Source organism: Genypterus blacodes, unplaced genomic scaffold (assembly GCF_046128005.1).
Source record: "Genypterus blacodes isolate CSIRO-AG114 ecotype Tasmania unplaced genomic scaffold, CSIRO-AGI_Gbla_v1 ptg000133l_1, whole genome shotgun sequence".
Taxonomy (NCBI): Eukaryota; Metazoa; Chordata; class Actinopteri; order Ophidiiformes; family Ophidiidae; genus Genypterus; species Genypterus blacodes.
In genome coordinates, this window is record NW_027466935.1 from 7,769,853 (window position 1) to 7,786,562 (window position 16,710).

At 48.1% G+C, this 16,710-nt stretch overlaps 2 protein-coding genes across 3 annotated transcripts; one reads left to right on the plus strand and one right to left on the minus strand.

Annotated features, from left to right (window-relative positions):
• Nucleotides 1–1,503: 1,503 nt before the first annotated feature.
• LOC143011137 (bone morphogenetic protein 1-like) lies at nt 1,504–10,134 on the plus strand. 2 transcript variants are annotated; one of them, XM_076163867.1, is made up of 20 exons: nt 1,504–2,107; nt 3,659–3,757; nt 3,841–3,969; nt 4,189–4,306; nt 4,473–4,651; nt 4,736–4,841; nt 5,758–5,882; nt 5,995–6,110; nt 6,195–6,297; nt 6,435–6,551; nt 6,623–6,768; nt 6,868–7,063; nt 7,175–7,300; nt 7,840–8,003; nt 8,107–8,287; nt 8,461–8,586; nt 8,701–8,828; nt 8,905–9,118; nt 9,245–9,495; nt 9,580–10,134. In XM_076163867.1, exons 1-20 carry the CDS (start codon nt 1,978–1,980, stop codon nt 9,712–9,714), a joined length of 2,889 nt encoding a protein of 962 aa, XP_076019982.1. In that variant the 5' UTR covers nt 1,504–1,977; the 3' UTR covers nt 9,715–10,134. The 2 variants fall into 2 exon arrangements, with proteins under 2 accessions (XP_076019982.1, XP_076019983.1); XM_076163868.1 differs by having other exon boundaries at nt 1,505–2,107; nt 7,843–8,003.
• Nucleotides 10,135–11,059: 925 nt separating this feature from the next.
• trim69 (tripartite motif containing 69) lies at nt 11,060–14,093 on the minus strand. The gene is made up of 6 exons (XM_076163870.1): nt 13,437–14,093; nt 13,091–13,186; nt 12,699–12,932; nt 11,946–11,968; nt 11,735–11,850; nt 11,060–11,604 (listed from the first exon to the last, which is right to left on the minus strand). Exons 1-6 carry the CDS (start codon nt 14,091–14,093, stop codon nt 11,060–11,062), a joined length of 1,671 nt encoding a protein of 556 aa, XP_076019985.1.
• Nucleotides 14,094–16,710: the final 2,617 nt, after the last annotated feature.

A 16,710-nucleotide genomic window follows, 5' to 3' on the forward strand; every position in this document is an offset into this window, starting at 1 on the left:
ATTCCTTTGTCTTGGTCTTTGTACTTTCAGGTCTGTGTGTCAGTGCCTCTCAGTGGTAAACAGGTAGAATACAGTTCACAGTACTTAGACTTCAGGAACTTGTATTTTATCTTATTGCACAATGACTTATGGCAGTAAAGTAGAAGCCAATACAATAAGCTGGACAAAGACGACAATAGCAAGAGGACAAAAGAGTTTAGCAGTTTATTCCTAAGCACAAAGCTGTTGGGAATGTTGTTTTGATCATTTCCGATCATGTTGCTATAGAAAATGATCTGATAATCCTGCTCTCCTGCTGCCGAACCTCTTCTTGTGTGGCTTTCTCCTGTCTAATCTAAATAACACCAGTCAGATTACGTCTTTGTTGTCTCAGAGTTTCTGGGTTATTTTAAGCCGGTGTGCAGACTAGAGCAGGAGCCCACAGAGGTACATTAACACTGCGCAGAGTAACCATCTGCTGTTTCACTTTTGCCTGGGCCGACGCCATACTGACTGAGAGGAAATGTATCAAAACAGTAAAAATGTATCAAAGAGACGCAGCACGCTCACTCTAAGCCAAGTCCACACTTCATACATATACTTAAGCATCGTTTAAAATCGCAGATCTACGTGTTTTAACAGTTTGCGGGAGAAGGGGGGCCGTGAATGTCGTGCTCCTCAGTCTTTACTCTTGCTTCCAGGTTCCTGCAAACTTTGGTGCCACTCTCACAGTCCTGCTGCCCTCGTAGCTCAGTTTGCATTTTACATCTGCATTTATGTGATTATAGCACCACCTTCTGGCTGATATGGGAGCTGCTCTACTTTCTGGACATAGACAACGTTCACGTTCTTCATTTTTGCCTGACTCTGTTTAATTACAAACCAATGTTGCATCATAGTCTCACTTCACAAACCCAGACAGCACGTATGACACTGCGCTCCTGGATCAAAGTAAACTTGCATGAGATCATAAATGTGGCCTTCTTTATTTTTTAATTTACCCCCAAAACTCATGGCAGAGATGGTGCTATGTGTGTGTTTGCCAGCAGAAACAGCATAATGGAGCCTCTGTGCCCCTCTGACATCAGCTCACTACTGACAAGCAACATTACTCACTCAGCTGAGCAGAACACTTTCAAAATGTGCAACTTTCTATTTCCTTTGCAGTAAAAGCGTCTAAACTTAAACCAAAAGATGGAGTCAACATAGAAGCTGTGTGTGTGAGGAGATGAAGACGTTGGTGAGTAGATGAAGTGATCTTTTTTCTTATCCCAAGATGATTTAGTATGGTTTGTGTGTGTGTGTGTGTGTGTGTGTGTGTGTGTGTGTGTGTGTGTGTGTGTGTGTGTGTGTGTGTGTGTGTGTGTGTGTGTGTGTGTGTGTGTGTGTGTGTGTGTGTGTGTGTGTGTGTGTGTGTGTGTGTGTGTGTGTGTGTGTGTGTGTGTGTGTGTTCAGTTCTCAGGATTCAGAGAATTGCAGAATCTGGGTAACCTCAGTAATTAATCATTAATTCTGATCTCCAGCCCTTGGACTGAATGCAAAGACTGACACATGGAAGCACATTATACATGGACTGATTCAATGACTACATGAGGAATCACAATACTGGATTTTGTCTTTAAACTTCAACTTTTTTGAGGGACAAACTGTTCCGGATCACCTATAATTCAATAAAACAAAACCAGGTTTACTGCGTAATCTGAGTGACAGGTGGAGAGTGTGTGTGTGTGTGTGTGTGTGTGTGTGTGTGTGTGTGTGTGTGTGTGTGTGTGTGTGTGTGTGTGTGTGTGTGTGTGTGTGTGTGTGTGTGTGTGTGTGTGTGTGTGTGTGTGTGTGTGTGTGTTCCAGCAGCATGTCAGCGGTCACTGCGGCAGAATGAAGCAAACAGAGCAAAGCGACGCGCCACACGGACTTTTAACGCAGATTTTCGAGGTTTTTATTTCATTTCCAGCTCATTTAAAGTCCGTTCGCGTGTAAGCAGCTTCGTCCTTTGACGTCATGTCAGTCGATTTGTTTCTGCTTTGGGCTCTTCGCGTTTCTCTGGCGCTTCATTTGGAGTTTGCGGACGCGGATTCCGGTCCCCTTGGTGCTCCAGATGTGATAGACTACAAGGATCCGTGTAAAGCTGGTAAAGTCCCGCTAACTCTTCTGCCTCTGCGTGTTTATCTGAAACATTCATATTTATATTGTCACGGTGTTATCAGTTTGTTGTGTTTTCTGCGAATATGTAATTATCGTTGTTCAGGCAATTAAGAGCCTTTAAAAATAAAGTGTCCTAACATTGTGCGTTTATTTAAGACGAATTGTTTAGAAATGTCCACAAAGTTTAAGTTCAAAATTCCTCCGCGTGATTTAATCCAAATTAGCAAACTAACAATAACACTTTTCATTTTCAACACACACAAATGGACATGACTGCGGTTCTCAAACTGTGTGCCACTGAAAGCCGCCTGGTCGTACCTGCAGCGCCCCCTGCTGGAGCTACAGATGACCTGCAGAGATTCTGTTGTTTGGTGCAAATGATTCACGGATAAAATGATAATTCAGAAACATTTTAAATAGTTTTTGACATTTAGCAATAAATGTTAAAGAATAACATCAGGAGGAATTTAAACGTTTGTTTTCACCAAATTAGCTTTTACGGTTCAAACGTTTATGAAACTAAGCTGACGGTTCAATCAGCGTGAATCAATAACCAATCACCTATCACTCATCTATCGTTCCAAAGCATTCCCGGCGTTCCCAGCTGCTCTGTTGGTTCCCTTTTTTAAATTTAATTTACTGCGGCTCAAACTTCCACAACACAGCGCTCCTCCCTGAGGCGGTTGCCCGGCGACGGGAGGTTACCAAGGCCATGCCAGTACGGCCCACACACAGCGGGGGTGACAGTCATTTACAGTCACCCTTTGCATGAGTGAGTTCACTTCAAAGTGTCCGCACACAGGCGCCGCCACGTCTTTTCATTTCACAGGCATTCAGAAGTTTTGTTACATCACTCTGAGCGAATGAGGAATTCCTAGGGAAAAGAGAGTCCAGTGTGCCGTTGTGCTTAATTAGTGTTAACACAGAACCCTGAGCTGAGCAGCGTGTGTGGTCAAGAGAAAGTGTGTCATTCGCCCCAAAGGTTTCCAGTTTGTTACCTTACTTCCATTCTACTAAAGTGACAAACAAGCATCGTTGTCCAGGAAGTTCACAACCTAGAAAACCTACACAACAACAAAGGAAATGATGAACACAAACGATACAAAACAACATTGGCTCAGTCGTGTATGTATTAGTTTTCCTCCAGTACACAGAAATCCACTTCACTCCCGAGTCGTTCCCTGGCAGAGAGCATTTAAACGATCAAACCGATCAATCCGCTCATAAACTTTTGAAATCTGATGGTTTCAATTATTCAGGAGTCGCCGTCGGTGGAGGAATCGACCTTTTTATTGCCGATATGCCGAAATGTAAACAGATCCCGGGTGTGTGTTTCTGCCTGGGCTGTGTGTGTTTGTGTGTATGTGTGTGTGTACATGACTGTCTGACACATATCCTGTGGAGGCAAACATGGAAACTCGTGGTCAAGGAGAGCCTAGCGGTCACTCTTTAACCCACATTGATGCCTGAAGTTATTTATACCATTTAATGTTGTTCAGTCATGATTTGTGTGTTTGGTGCCGTGTGTCCCGTCTAGCTGCCTTCTTGGGAGACATCGCCCTGGACGAGGACGACCTCCGTTTGTTCAGAGAGGCCCAGAGACGCGGCGCAGACACCGACGACACGGACGTCACGGGTATGAGAGCGTGACATCACCGACTGATACGGTGTCCAATCATTAAGGATGTGGGATGATAATGATTGATGGACGGGTTACAGGTGACGTCTCCACCTCCGGGGACAGACTCAGCGCCCCCCCTCGCCGGCGGAGGAGGGCGACCACGTCCAGACCGGAGCGAGTGTGGCCGGACGGCGTCATTCCTTATCTGATCAGTGGGAATTTCAGTGGTGAGATCCCAGTGAGGAACATTTAGCTAGAAGGATTCTCATTGGATGTTTCAAACCAAATCAATAAAGGCAGATGGGGTCCCGGCTGAAGTGAGATTCATGTTTGGCAATAGGTGAAAGTCTGACGGGGAGAAATCAGGATGAGCGGGTTGGGAGCTGAACTAGATCAAAGCCACAATCATGGATAGCTGCATCAAAGTCACTTCCTCTTCTCTTCAGGTAGCCAGCGAGCTATTTTCCGTCAGGCCATGCGTCACTGGGAGAAACACACTTGCGTCACCTTCGTGGAGAGGACGACAGAAGAGAGCTACATCGTCTTCAGCTACCGACCTTGTGGGTGAGTCGGGCGCACGTTTGAGTCTTGACCCTGTGTAGGAAGTCAGAATTTAACCCCTTTTAAGGTTTTGTGCGTCTCTGCCTAGAACTCAAGAAGGCACGGGGCCCAAACCCTCTTAAAGGAAAAGTGTAAACATAGACCTGATGAACAGTGTGTCCTTGTTCAGGTGCTGCTCCTACGTGGGGAGGAGAGGCGGCGGCCCTCAGGCAATCTCCATAGGGAAGAACTGCGACAAGTTTGGCATTGTTGTGCACGAGCTCGGCCACGTCATCGGCTTCTGGCACGAGCACACGCGCCCCGACCGCGACGAACACGTGAGCATCATCAGAGACAACATCCAGCCAGGTACGACCAGGAGTGGGGTCCTCTCGCCTGATCCTTGGCTGTAGATCTGATCTTTATAGTGTTGAATCTGCTGCACATCCCCAGGGCAGGAGTATAACTTCCTGAAGATGGAGCCGAATGAGGTGGACTCGCTCGGGGAGGTGTACGACTTTGGCAGCATCATGCATTACGCGAGGAATACGTTCTCCAGGTGGGTTTGGAATGAACTGAGACACTGGAGCCACTGGAGCCATTCTGGTATAAATGCCTTGCCCAAGAGCCTTATTATTGGGGGGGAAGAGAATGTCTGCAACTCAACCGATCCCATCATGCTGTTTGAACTCTAGTCCACTTCTCTTCGTCACCACACAGCTCAGGATTAACGCAGCTGATCCCAGTTTGATTACTTACACACGTCTGAATCGACTGCAACAAAATTGGATACCAGCAGGCAGATAAACAGGCTGCCATGCTGGTGTGTGTGCGGCACTGCAGCGGTGACGCAGCCTGACCTGCTGTTTGACCTTCTGTTTGACCTTCTGTTTGACCTTCCTGCAGCACTTCATTAACGGCTAAAGTGGCTCCACAGGAAACCTCAGGGGATTGACTCTTTATCTCCATAGGAATGATTTCACACTCGTTTCCTTTTCGTTTCTGTCTCGCGCATGTTGTCGCTCTGTTCTTTTAGTTTTTTTTCTTTGTTTTTGAAACCTCCATTACTGCTAAGCTGGTCGGGGTCATGGAGGCACGCCAAGCTAAATAAAGGCCTGGCAGTTCAGGCTTTGTTGAACAATTTGAGCTGGAGTGTCCTTTCTCTCCGGCATTCAGGAGCGGGCTCCACTGAGCCGGCTGGCACCGGCCAAAGGCCCCATTCAGAGCTTTCTGTTTGCACATGCTCGTCATTCATGGGTGCATCGCCATGGGAACTGTGCAAAAGTTAGCCACAAACACACACAGATAGATTATCAGAATCAATAAAGTATCAAGGTGCCGCACGGGAGTCTGATCTGAAAAAACAGCAAAGTCTCAGCAGTTTTTGTTCCAATCAAACCGTCAGAAACCTCATTTTCCCACACGCAGGCTTAATATCTTTTAATCTTGTTCCCCTTGTGATTTGATGGAAACAGAGGCATCTTCTTAGACACAATCCTGCCCCGTTATGATGTCAACGGAGTCCGGCCGCCTATCGGACAGAGGAGCCGGCTGAGCGAAGGAGACATCGCACAGGCCCGCAAACTCTACCAATGTGCAAGTAAGCTGCGTGTGTAATACAGAACATATCCAAGGATGACATCATGTAACGCGGCGTGTCTAAAGGCGTGTTAGTGTAACCGTGTGTGCGTTCTGCTGTGGGGTTCTAACAGAGTGTGGCGGCAGCCTGCAGGAGAGCGACGGGAACTTCTCCTCCCCCGGGTTCCCAAACGGCTACATGGAATACGCTCACTGTGTGTGGAGGATCTCTGTCACGCCCGGAGAGAAGGTGAGGGAACCAATGCGTCCCAGTTTAACGCCTCACACGGCCTCTTCTGTTCTCTGGGCCAACATCGTTCTGTTTTTCCCACAGATTGTCCTCAATTTCACATCCATGGACCTCTTCAGGAGCCACTTGTGCTGGTACGACCACGTGGAGGTCCGAGATGGATTTTGGAGAAAAGCTCCTCTCAAAGGTCTTCACACGGAAGAAAATGTAGAAAAGACCACCAACTCTCACCATTGAGAAGCTTCCAGAAACATGTCATAACTGTAAACGTACACAGTACACGCTGACGGCCATTGTCTTCATTCTTTGGTGTCTTTGTGACAGGACGTTTCTGTGGCGACGCGCTTCCTGAGCCCATCGTCTCCACGGACAGCCGACTGTGGATCGAATTCCGAAGTAGCAGCAACTGGGTGGGAAAAGGCTTCTCGGCCGTTTATGAAGGTACGTCACACACCAGTCTGAGACCCCCTGGATGGACACAGGCTTTGTCTCACTCCTCTCTTGTTTGACAGCCATCTGTGGCGGGGAGGTGACGCGTGACAGCGGCCAGATCCAGTCACCAAATTACCCCGACGACTACCAGTCCAATAAAGTCTGCGCGTGGAAAATCACAGTAGCGCAGGGTTTCAGCGTGGGCCTCTCCTTCCAGTCATTCGAGGTAATACTCACTTTTGTTTGGCGTTGTCACAGCAACAAACTTGGACGCAGGCGGAAAAAAATGGAAGTGTCAGACTTATAAAAGCTCCGTTGGTCGCAGCTGGAGAGACACAACAGCTGCGCCTACGACTACGTGGAGGTGAGGGACGGCGGGGCGGAGGACAGCCCGCTGCTCGGACGCTTCTGCGGCTACGCCAAACCCGACGACATCAAAAGCTCCTCCAATCAGCTGTGGCTGAAGTTTGCGTCCGACGCGACTGTCAACAAGGCCGGGTTTGCTGTCAACTTCTTCAAAGGTCAGAGGTCAATTGTCTAGACGATTCTGGTTAAACTATGATGAGAGCAGTGATGTGATATCTTGGCTGATGACGTTTTTGTGTGAAAGTGTGTGTTTTCATTTCCCCCAGAGATGGACGAGTGTGCAAAGCCCGACAGCGGTGAGTGTGAGCAGCGCTGTGTGAACACGCTGGGCAGCTACCGATGTGCCTGTGAGCCTGGATATGAGCTGGCACCAGACAGACGCAGCTGTGAGAGTGAGTACAAAGCAGGTCAACACACACACACACACACACACACACACACACGCACGCACGCTGAATGGCATTATTCATGTGCAATCAGACAATATTGGACCTGAGTGATTCCCTCTTTCACCACAGGGGGGCAGCACTCCCTTGAATTGTGTTTCCCTGCTCCACAAAGAGTTCAATCCCTGATTTTATAAAGTGAAATATATCTGTGCAGGTGTTTTCCATTTTCCGTTTAATATGATAGAACAAAGCAGATGTAATGAAAGTATTGATTCACACTGAGCATACCTCACACCTGAGCATCACAGCAAAAGTGGCAATATTTGTATATGTAATGTTTTATTATTGTAATAAGCAAAATGTCGACCTCTCAAATCAGGAAATACTCAATTATTTGAATCCTCAGAAACATTCCGACCTCATTCCAGTAACATTCCCACTTCATTCTCAAAATCTCCCATTGAACGTCTTTGCATCTGTGTCCTTTTAGTGCTGTGACGTGTTTGTGTGTGACCACTAAACTCTGGTCTGTCTCCCACCAGCAGCTGCGTGCGGCGGCTTTATCACCAGGCTGAATGGCTCTCTCAGCTCCCCCGGATGGCCCAAAGAATACACACCCAACAAAAACTGTGTGTGGCAGCTGGTGGCGCCCATTCAGTATCGCATCACGCTGCTGTTTGACGTGTTCGAGATCGAAGGCAACGATGTAAGTGGACAACACTCCGCGCTGTAACTTGTTTGTGGCTGTTCTCAATCATCTTTAGATTCAGTCTTGGTAGTTAGTAAAATGTGTGAGTGTGTACCATCAGGTGTGTAAGTATGATTATGTGGAAGTGCACAGTGGGTCGAGTGCAGACTCAAAGCCTCACGGGAAGTTCTGTGGAGCAGAGAAACCCGAGGCCATCACCTCCCAACACAACAACATGCGCATCGAGTTCAAATCCGACAACACCGTTTCCAAGAAAGGCTTCAGAGCTCACTTCTTCTCTGGTGAGTCACGCCGAGCCGAGCCGAGCCGGCCGCTGAGGAATTCACATTCCAGTCAAACAGTAAAAGGGCAGCGATGTCCAGATCCACACACACACACTCACACAGCAGGTTCGTGTGTAATACATCAGTCGGGTTTGAGGTCGCAGCCACAATTCCTGCAAACTTCTCTGCAGATATCGACGAGTGTTCAAAGGAAAACGGAGGCTGCCAGCACGAATGCGTGAACACCTTTGGAAGCTACAGCTGTCAGTGCCGCAGCGGCTTTGTGCTGCACGATGACAAGCACGACTGTAAAGAAGGTGAAGTGTGTGTGTGTGTGTGTTGGTCTGTGTGTGTCGTCTTTGAATCGTGTTTGTATTGAAGGGGAGGCAATGACGTGGTTTGTTTGTTTGTTTGTTTGTTTGTTTGGTCAGCGGGATGTGATCACGTGGTAAACAGCGTCTCGGGCAGCATCAGCAGCCCGAACTGGCCCGATCGATACCCCAGCAAGAAAGCCTGCACCTGGACTCTGACCACAACACCTGGACATCGAATCCAACTTGTACGTTCTTCTTATTTTTGTTTTTATAATCCGACAATTGAAGACTTTAAACTGATCCCATCTCTCAATGAACCAGGTGTTCAATGAGCTGGACATGGAGGCTCACCTGGAGTGCGCCTACGATCACATCGAGCTCTACGACGGGCAGGATGGCCTCGCCCCGAGCCTGGGACACTTCTGCGGCAACAAAAAGCCCCCGCCGCTCGTCTCCAGCGGCAACAAAGTATTCCTGCGTTTTTTCTCTGACAACTCGGTGCAGAAGAGAGGATTCGAGGCTTCGTACAGTGCAGGTCGGCAAAGCTTCCGACGCTAACACGCATGCAAACATGCTCGCTTGCTTGGCTTTTTGCGAGTTCCCTTCCTTTCCTTTCCTTTCCTTTCGGAGCCTCTAATTTTGCAGTTTGTGAATTCCTCAGAATGTGGCGGGAGCCTTCAAGCTGAGGTCAAGACCAAAGATCTGTATTCTCATGCTCAGTTTGGAGATAACAACTACCCCGGCGGCTCGGACTGCCAGTGGGTCGTGTCTGCTGAGAAAGGCTACGGAGTGGAGCTCACCTTCACCGTGTTTGAGACGGAGGAAGAGGCAGAGTGCGGTTACGATTACGTGGAGCTGTACGACGGCGCCGACGTCAAGGCTCCCAGGCTGGGACGACACTGCGGCTCTGGGGTAAAGCCTCGGAAATATCACTTTTTACTTATTGTCTGTAATCCTGCGCTACCCTTCTGTCTCCTATCCTTCTCTCCCTCTCAGGCCCCGGAGGAGATCTACTCTGCCGGAGACGCCATCGTTATAAAGTTTCACTCAGACGACAGCATCAATAAAAAAGGCTTTCACATCCGCTACACAAGCACAAAGTTCCAGGACACTTTGCACGCAAGCAAGTGACTCTGAAACCCCCCCCCCCCCCCCAGCCTTAGTGAAGCTAAAATGGAGACTTCAGGCCCTAACATTGGGGCGGGACACACCCATGACTGAACGCACGGCCTCATTCCACAACTCGAACGAAACCCTACAATCACTTCTTTGCGAGGAGCGGAGAAGCCGCACGGAAAGGTTTCAATCTTCCAGTTTTAAATTATATAGATTTAGGGAGGAAGTTCAGTCATAGTTGTTGTTGTTGTTGTTGTTGTTGTTGTTGATGTAAATATTGTGATATTGCAGCTGAAAGTTGAAAGGTTGATCCCTTCTAGTTCATCTCAATCCCTGGCTGTTTGTTTATCACTGGACAGGAGCACGGCGTCGGGAAGTCTTTGTCCTGAAATCAAAACTTTTAATAAATACGGAATTGCAATTTTTTGATATACATTTCCTTTCATTTTGATTCTTTTATTGCCGTTATCTTCTTCATTTTCAACACCGCTCCGTGGCTAAAAGTATGTGGACGGCCCTCTCGCATGACTGTGATGCGTTCAGGTGTTTCAGCCTCACCAGGTGAACAGAATGTAATCAAGCAAATAACCAGATAAGCTCCACACTCAAACATGGATAGAAGCAAATGTGTTGACTCACGCTTCAGTAGCTGGACGATAACACGGCTTTACCGGAATGCACAGAGCTTTACTGTAAAGTCTGGAGAGGGGGAGGGGAGGGGGGTAATGGGCGGGGCTTCTGACTTTGTGGGAGCAGTTTTGGGGAAGACCCTTTCCTGATCCAGCATGACTGTGGCTCTGAACACAAAGCCAGAAGCCAGAATCCAGAAAATCCAGGTCCATAAAGACGTTGGATTGAACATCAGGGCCTCTTTTGGCTGAGTGTGTACATATTCCCCCCCCCACACACACACACACACACACACACACACACACACACCCTTGTGGAGTGCAGGCAGAGTCAGAGTTTTGATGTTTCACCTCAAAGTGGCGACTAGTTACACAGCAAATACTAACATAGAAGAATAACGAGAGGGAAAACGTTCTTCTAATAGACAGTCACAAGTCTATTATGTAGGATTCTGGTCATATTGTAAATCAACCACAGCGCTCAATGATTATTCATATTTTTTATTAAATGTATAAACAAATCATGCATAAGAAAAATGTGTGACCATAATAAACGTGTCATCCAAAAATCTCACTCAGAATAATCAGATCATTACAGTGTTGTCCTCCTATATTATTATTTATTTTCAAATCAATCAGCCGATCATATCAATATAGAATCTGTTGTCTTATCAGTTTTGTACATTTATGCTGATATTGCAGTTATTTGGATCCTGTTTGCTTCCAGATGATCAAATCTTTGGCATGAAGACTTTGAGAGGCTCGTTCTCGTGCACTTTGTCCAGGAAGCCCAGGTTGAAGTACGGGTGCAGCGTCTCGGTGAAGTTCTCCCTGAAGGTGTACAGGTGCGTCATGCTCTCTGCGTTGTAGAAGGACACCAGGCCCCTCTTGTAGTCCAGATACACGCCGATCCTGGCCAGCGGCTCCTCCAGGGACAGGACGGTGGGCGGGGACGTGCCGGCCATGTACTGTATCCCATAGGAGAGGGAGAGGGTCCAGAAGCCGTTGGCGGGCAGGGCTTTGATGACCCCCTTCCTGGGCACGGACTCTCGAGCCACTCCCACCGTCCACACCGTGCTGCTGTACACCTCCATCTCCCAGTAGTGGCGCCCGTGGGTGAAGCCCTGGCTGCCCAGCAGGGACAGGGCGGCGTTGAAGCGGTACGGGTTGTCCTGCACGGTGTGGTTGAAGGTCTGGTAGCGGACGCAGGTCAGGGAGGAGGTCAGACTGAGCCAGGGGTTAGCTGTGCTGGAGTTAAAGGTGATGGCTGCAGGAACTGAAAACAGGAGACAATGACTTAAGTGCTAAGTTTGAGGTTTTAGTGGGATATATTGTACTTTTAACTCTCTTATATCTTTCATTCTTTCATTCCAGTTCCCAGATAACATTCTTCTAGTGACGCCTACCTGGATAGATACTTCCTTTCATGGACTTCCACACTCTATACTGCAGGGGGCCCGCAAACCGGCCCTCACACAGGCTGTGAGGTGTAAACGTGGGCTTCTCGAACGTCAGCGACGGCCTACCGACATAACACACGGTGACGTGAGTACGACAAAGCAAAACAAAACGAAACAAAAGAAGGGAGAGAAAGTTAAACGTCTCATCTTGGCTCACCTCTGCAGCAGGAGTTTGATACTCTGAGACGAGACACGGGGGCAAACAGGAAAGAGAGAGAGAGAGAGAGACTGTCGATTAGTTTTGGCTAAGAGCTTTTTCCACATTACATCAATGTCTGCGCTCAGGCCGTCCCGCCCTGTGGGATCCCCCCGTAGCCGCGGGGAAAGTCCCGGCCCTCGGCCCTTTGCGTGCCCCCGAGCCTGCACTCCGGCTCCTTATCCTCCAGATCAAGGAGTGAGATCATCAGCTCACATCCTGTCTGCTCTCGTTTGCGCCAGAAGTCTATTGTACCGACGGCGGTATTTATAGTTTCACCATCACTTCAGCCTTGGGACTTACGCAGCGTCGTCACATCTGAATCATGGTTCAGTCTCACATGAGCGGTACTGTATATATTATATTAAGGCGCAGCTGTTGACCTTTGTGTTGTAATGTGGACAAAACCGGTCACCAGGTCAGATTGTGACACGAAATCAAGACAACACATGGAGGAAGTCTGGTTTTAATATTCTGACAAACAAAACAACATTTCTGTGGATGAAACTCTTTTTCCAACTCAAATTCTGCTGATTTCCTTTCAATATGATCGTTTTGGAAACAACAACATCAGCATTTGTGCCTGTAATTGGTCTCCAGTGCTGACTCATCATGACTTTAAGAACTTCCAGATGGCCTGTAACTCATTGAGCCACGGCGTGTGTGTCTGTGTGTATGCCTGTGTGTGTGTGTGTGTGTGTGTGGAGTCTGTACCCGCAGCAGAGTGAAAGGGTCCTGCTCCCTCAGCTTGTCCTCAATCTCGTGCACGGCCCTCTGCAGACGGGAGATCTCCACGCACAGCAGCGCTTTGTGCTCGTCCAGGCGGATCAGCTCCCGTCGCTCCTCCGTCTTCAGCTTCACCTGCAGCAGCTTCTCCTCCTGGTACAGAAACTGGTGCAGGTCGCTGAACTGGGCCTCGATGCGTTGCTTGAGGTCAGCAGTGTGTTCCTGCAGGTGGGGGTGGCAGAAGACAAGGCAGAGAAATAAGGAGGTTTAGTCTGATTATTGGACCTATTGGACGTCATTGAAAGAAGCTGGTTTGTGTTGGAGATCAGACTCAAGCAGGACCTGCGGTTTGGACATCAGTGGTGATCAGAGTGTCTCACCTTCAGCTTCTTGACCTCCTCCTCAGCCTCTCTGTCACACTGCAGCGCTGTGTTCAGCTCAGCTTTGAGTGAATCCATGGAACTGTTCAGAGACGCCTGGCAGGAGAGGACACACGTTCAGTTAGAGTCCCTTTAATAATAATAGAAGGAACTCCATCAGTGACATGAGAGAACACAATGGCAGTATGTTAAACTATGATAAAGATGATGTGATGTAGATGAATCATCTCCTGCAGCATTTGATAAACACACACAAACATCAGGAGTTAGTATCTGTGACTGTACAGTTTTGACATTCTGCTGATCTTTAGACCTCAGATTTAGAGGAGAATGAATGTGGCCTCACCCTGTATTTCTGCTCAGCCTCTTGGACACACACCATGGTGTGGTTCCTGTGCTCCTGGGACAGACCACACACCAAACACACCATCTCCTGATCCTCCTCACAGTAAAGCTTCAGCTCCTCCCTGTGCCTGCTGCAGTGCGGCGCCGGAGCTGCCGGCTTCTCCGTCACCCCTCCGTCTGCCGGGCGACCCTCGGCCCCGCTCTCCTCCAGGCCCTGGCAGTAGCTCTCCACTATGTTGGCCACGATGCGGTTTGGCCTGTAGCTCTGCCCGGGGTACACCTTCCTGCACTGAGGGCAGGAGCCCGTTCCTGCGGCGGCCGGGCCCCTGGGACCGGCCCAGTAGCCTTCGATGCAGGTGAAGCAGAAGGTGTGATCGCACGGCAGAGACACGGGCTGTTTGAACAGGTCCAAGCAGATGGAGCAGGTCAGGTCTCTGCTGATCCTGTTAGCTGAGCTCTTGCAGACTGCAGCTATGGGAGTCTGTCTCTGCTTCTCCATCGCTGTTTGTACCACAAAGTCTCCTTCTATTGGTTTCCAGTTTTTCTTCTCAGACTTCATTCCCTGGTTTAGCTTCTCCAGGTTCTGCAAATAGACCGACTGAATTTTCTTCACTTCCTTCTGATTCTTGTTCATTCCTTTGCCTTGATTGTTTTCCATTGTTCAGGCCGTGCAGCCGGACCTCTCAGTCCTTCCTCCCCGGCAGAATGTGAGTGTGGCCGCTCTCTCTGGCCTCTTGTCTTCCTGTTGACTACGGGGAAATGACGGGGGTGGTGCAGAGGCCGCCTCTGCCTCTCACACGTCCCAAGCAGATAGTGAGGGGATCCGGACGGGCCCCCCTCTTCCCTCCACGCTGCTGACGTCACAGCTACTCAGGAAACCAGGGCGGACTTTGGATATTCTATCCTCGGTATGTTTGGTTAATGAAGTCAGGATAGAAACTAAACCAAAGAGCTGCTTCAGAGTTAATCTGTCGCAGAGTCGCTACAGAAGTATGTCAATCCATCGTGTGTGTGAGTGAGTGTGTGCCTGATTTTCACGAGCCTGTGCATGGGTGTGTGTGGGTATGTGTGTGTAAGAAACTTGTGAGCAGCAACAGATTTCCTGTTTCTTTTTATGGACGCACACACTACCCACTAAGTAATCACTGTGGTTAAAGAGCAAACAAGACCGTTAAGAGATTTACTCTATGAGGCAGCAGGGGGAAAATGCCCAAGGAAAATACATTTTCACCATTGGTAAATACTAGAGGCGCCACATTATTTGTATTTGGCCATAGATTGACTTGTTCCTTTACATTTTTGTGATATATATTCTTAAAAGGAAGAGCCTAAAATCTTATATCTAGAAACGAATTCCCTCTGTAGCTGAGAATATAGAGGGCCTGGACTCCAACTGGTTAAAACTTGATTTATTCTATTATCATAAGAAGCCTTATCCACAGATCATCCATTATAAATGATAGACTGCACACAGTCTTTGTATTTGCTGTGATGTAAAGTAATAACAATCACTCATGTTTGTCTGATAGATTAAAATGATCACAGCTGTTGTTTCTGTTGTCGGTCTCATCTGCCCTCGGTCCAATAACACAGGAGGCCTCAAAGGTCCAAACCAGCAAACAATGACAAACAGCGACATCTAGCGTCCAAAATGAAAACGAAAAGAACATGAATACCCACATGTGGATCTTGGGAATCCCCGTCTGTCTGTCTGCCTGCCTGCCTGTCTGTCTGTCTGTCTGTCTGTCTGTCTGTCTGTCTGTCTGTCCGTCTGTTTGTCTGCCTGTCTGCCTGTCTGCCTGTCTGCAGTACAGTAGTAAGTATGAAACATTAACATTTAATTCAGTCACTTCGTACAAAGTTAAGTCCCAAGACCCAAGTAGGACTGAAGTTCTGAAAAGTGAGAGGAGTTTTGAGAATAAATTAATGGAAAGGAAACAGGAAGCATGTTTTATTCTCTTTGAGTGTGTGTGTACTCCTCTGCTGTGAGGTGCGATGGCCGTTAGGTCAAAGCCCTGTGTGTGTGTGTGTGTGTGTGTGTGTGTGTGTGTGTGTGTGTGTGTGTGTGTGTGTGTGTATGTGTGTGTGTGTGTGTGTGTGTGTGTGTGTGTGCGTGTGCGTGCGCGTGCGTGCGTAGGGGCAGATGAGGATGAATCTGCAGAAAGCGAGTGTGACAGCTGATAATGGCTCTGCAGTTTGGTGTGTGGGCGGTGACGAGCAGCAGCAGACTCAGGAATGTGCAATGAAACAGATCCGGGTCGGTCGCTGGTCCTGGTTCTGAACCCGGATTGCTGCTGCTGTTTGTGGTGCTGAATGTCGACTCAGATCAAACCTTCAGTAACTGCAAGAGCTAAAACCAAACGGTCGTGTCATGATGTAAAACATCATGATGTAATGCTGAGGAGTTTTGTTGAAGGATTAGTTATGATTTAAACGTGGTTTGATTCTTCCCACAGATTAGCAGGAATTAATTAAAAGCCACAGTTGGCATCAACATAATTAACCTGTAAGCACACACACACACACACACACACACACACACGTCGTCATTCCAGACCTTCATTAACACGAGGGGGGCGGATTAGGAATGTAGAGTTAATTAAAACACTGATGGGATTTGACTCTATGATTGCTGTGTTGCTCAGGGGTAGGAAGCAATAAGGGTCAATGAAGTAGAAACATTTTGCTTAATCACTTTGTTCTATTCTTCTTCTTCTTCTTCTTCTGTCTTCTTCTGTGCAGAGTGTGGCTCCTTTGTGTTCAGGAGCAGTAAATCTGTCCTATATTTAGCTTTGTTTTCCCAGTATTGGATTTGGATCTGTCGTAATAACTCGAGCGTGGGTGTAAACAATAGAGGAAAACTGTGGCGTCTTATCGTGGTAACACAAGACTGTGCAACGCGATCCGCACCACGACTCGGCTCTTCAAGGTTACGTTATTTATAAAAAAGCGCCCGCAAAAAGGGGGCATGAGGGAGAGAGAGAGACGGAGAGGGAGAGGGAGAGAGAGAAAGAGAGAGAGGGGGGGGGGAAGAGGGGGAGAAATGGGGGAGAAAGTGCGAGCGAGAGAGAGAGCGAGATGAGGAGAGATGGGGAAGAGAGAGAGAGAGAGAGAGAGAGAGTCCTTGAAGAATACTTGATGTGCAGAAATGTGTGCATCCATGCATGCAAGTGTTTGTGGAGAGTCCGAGAAAAATGCAAAATTTATAGATAGAGGGAAAGAGAAAAAATAAAAGGAACCCCCTCTGACACACACACTCACACACACACATACAC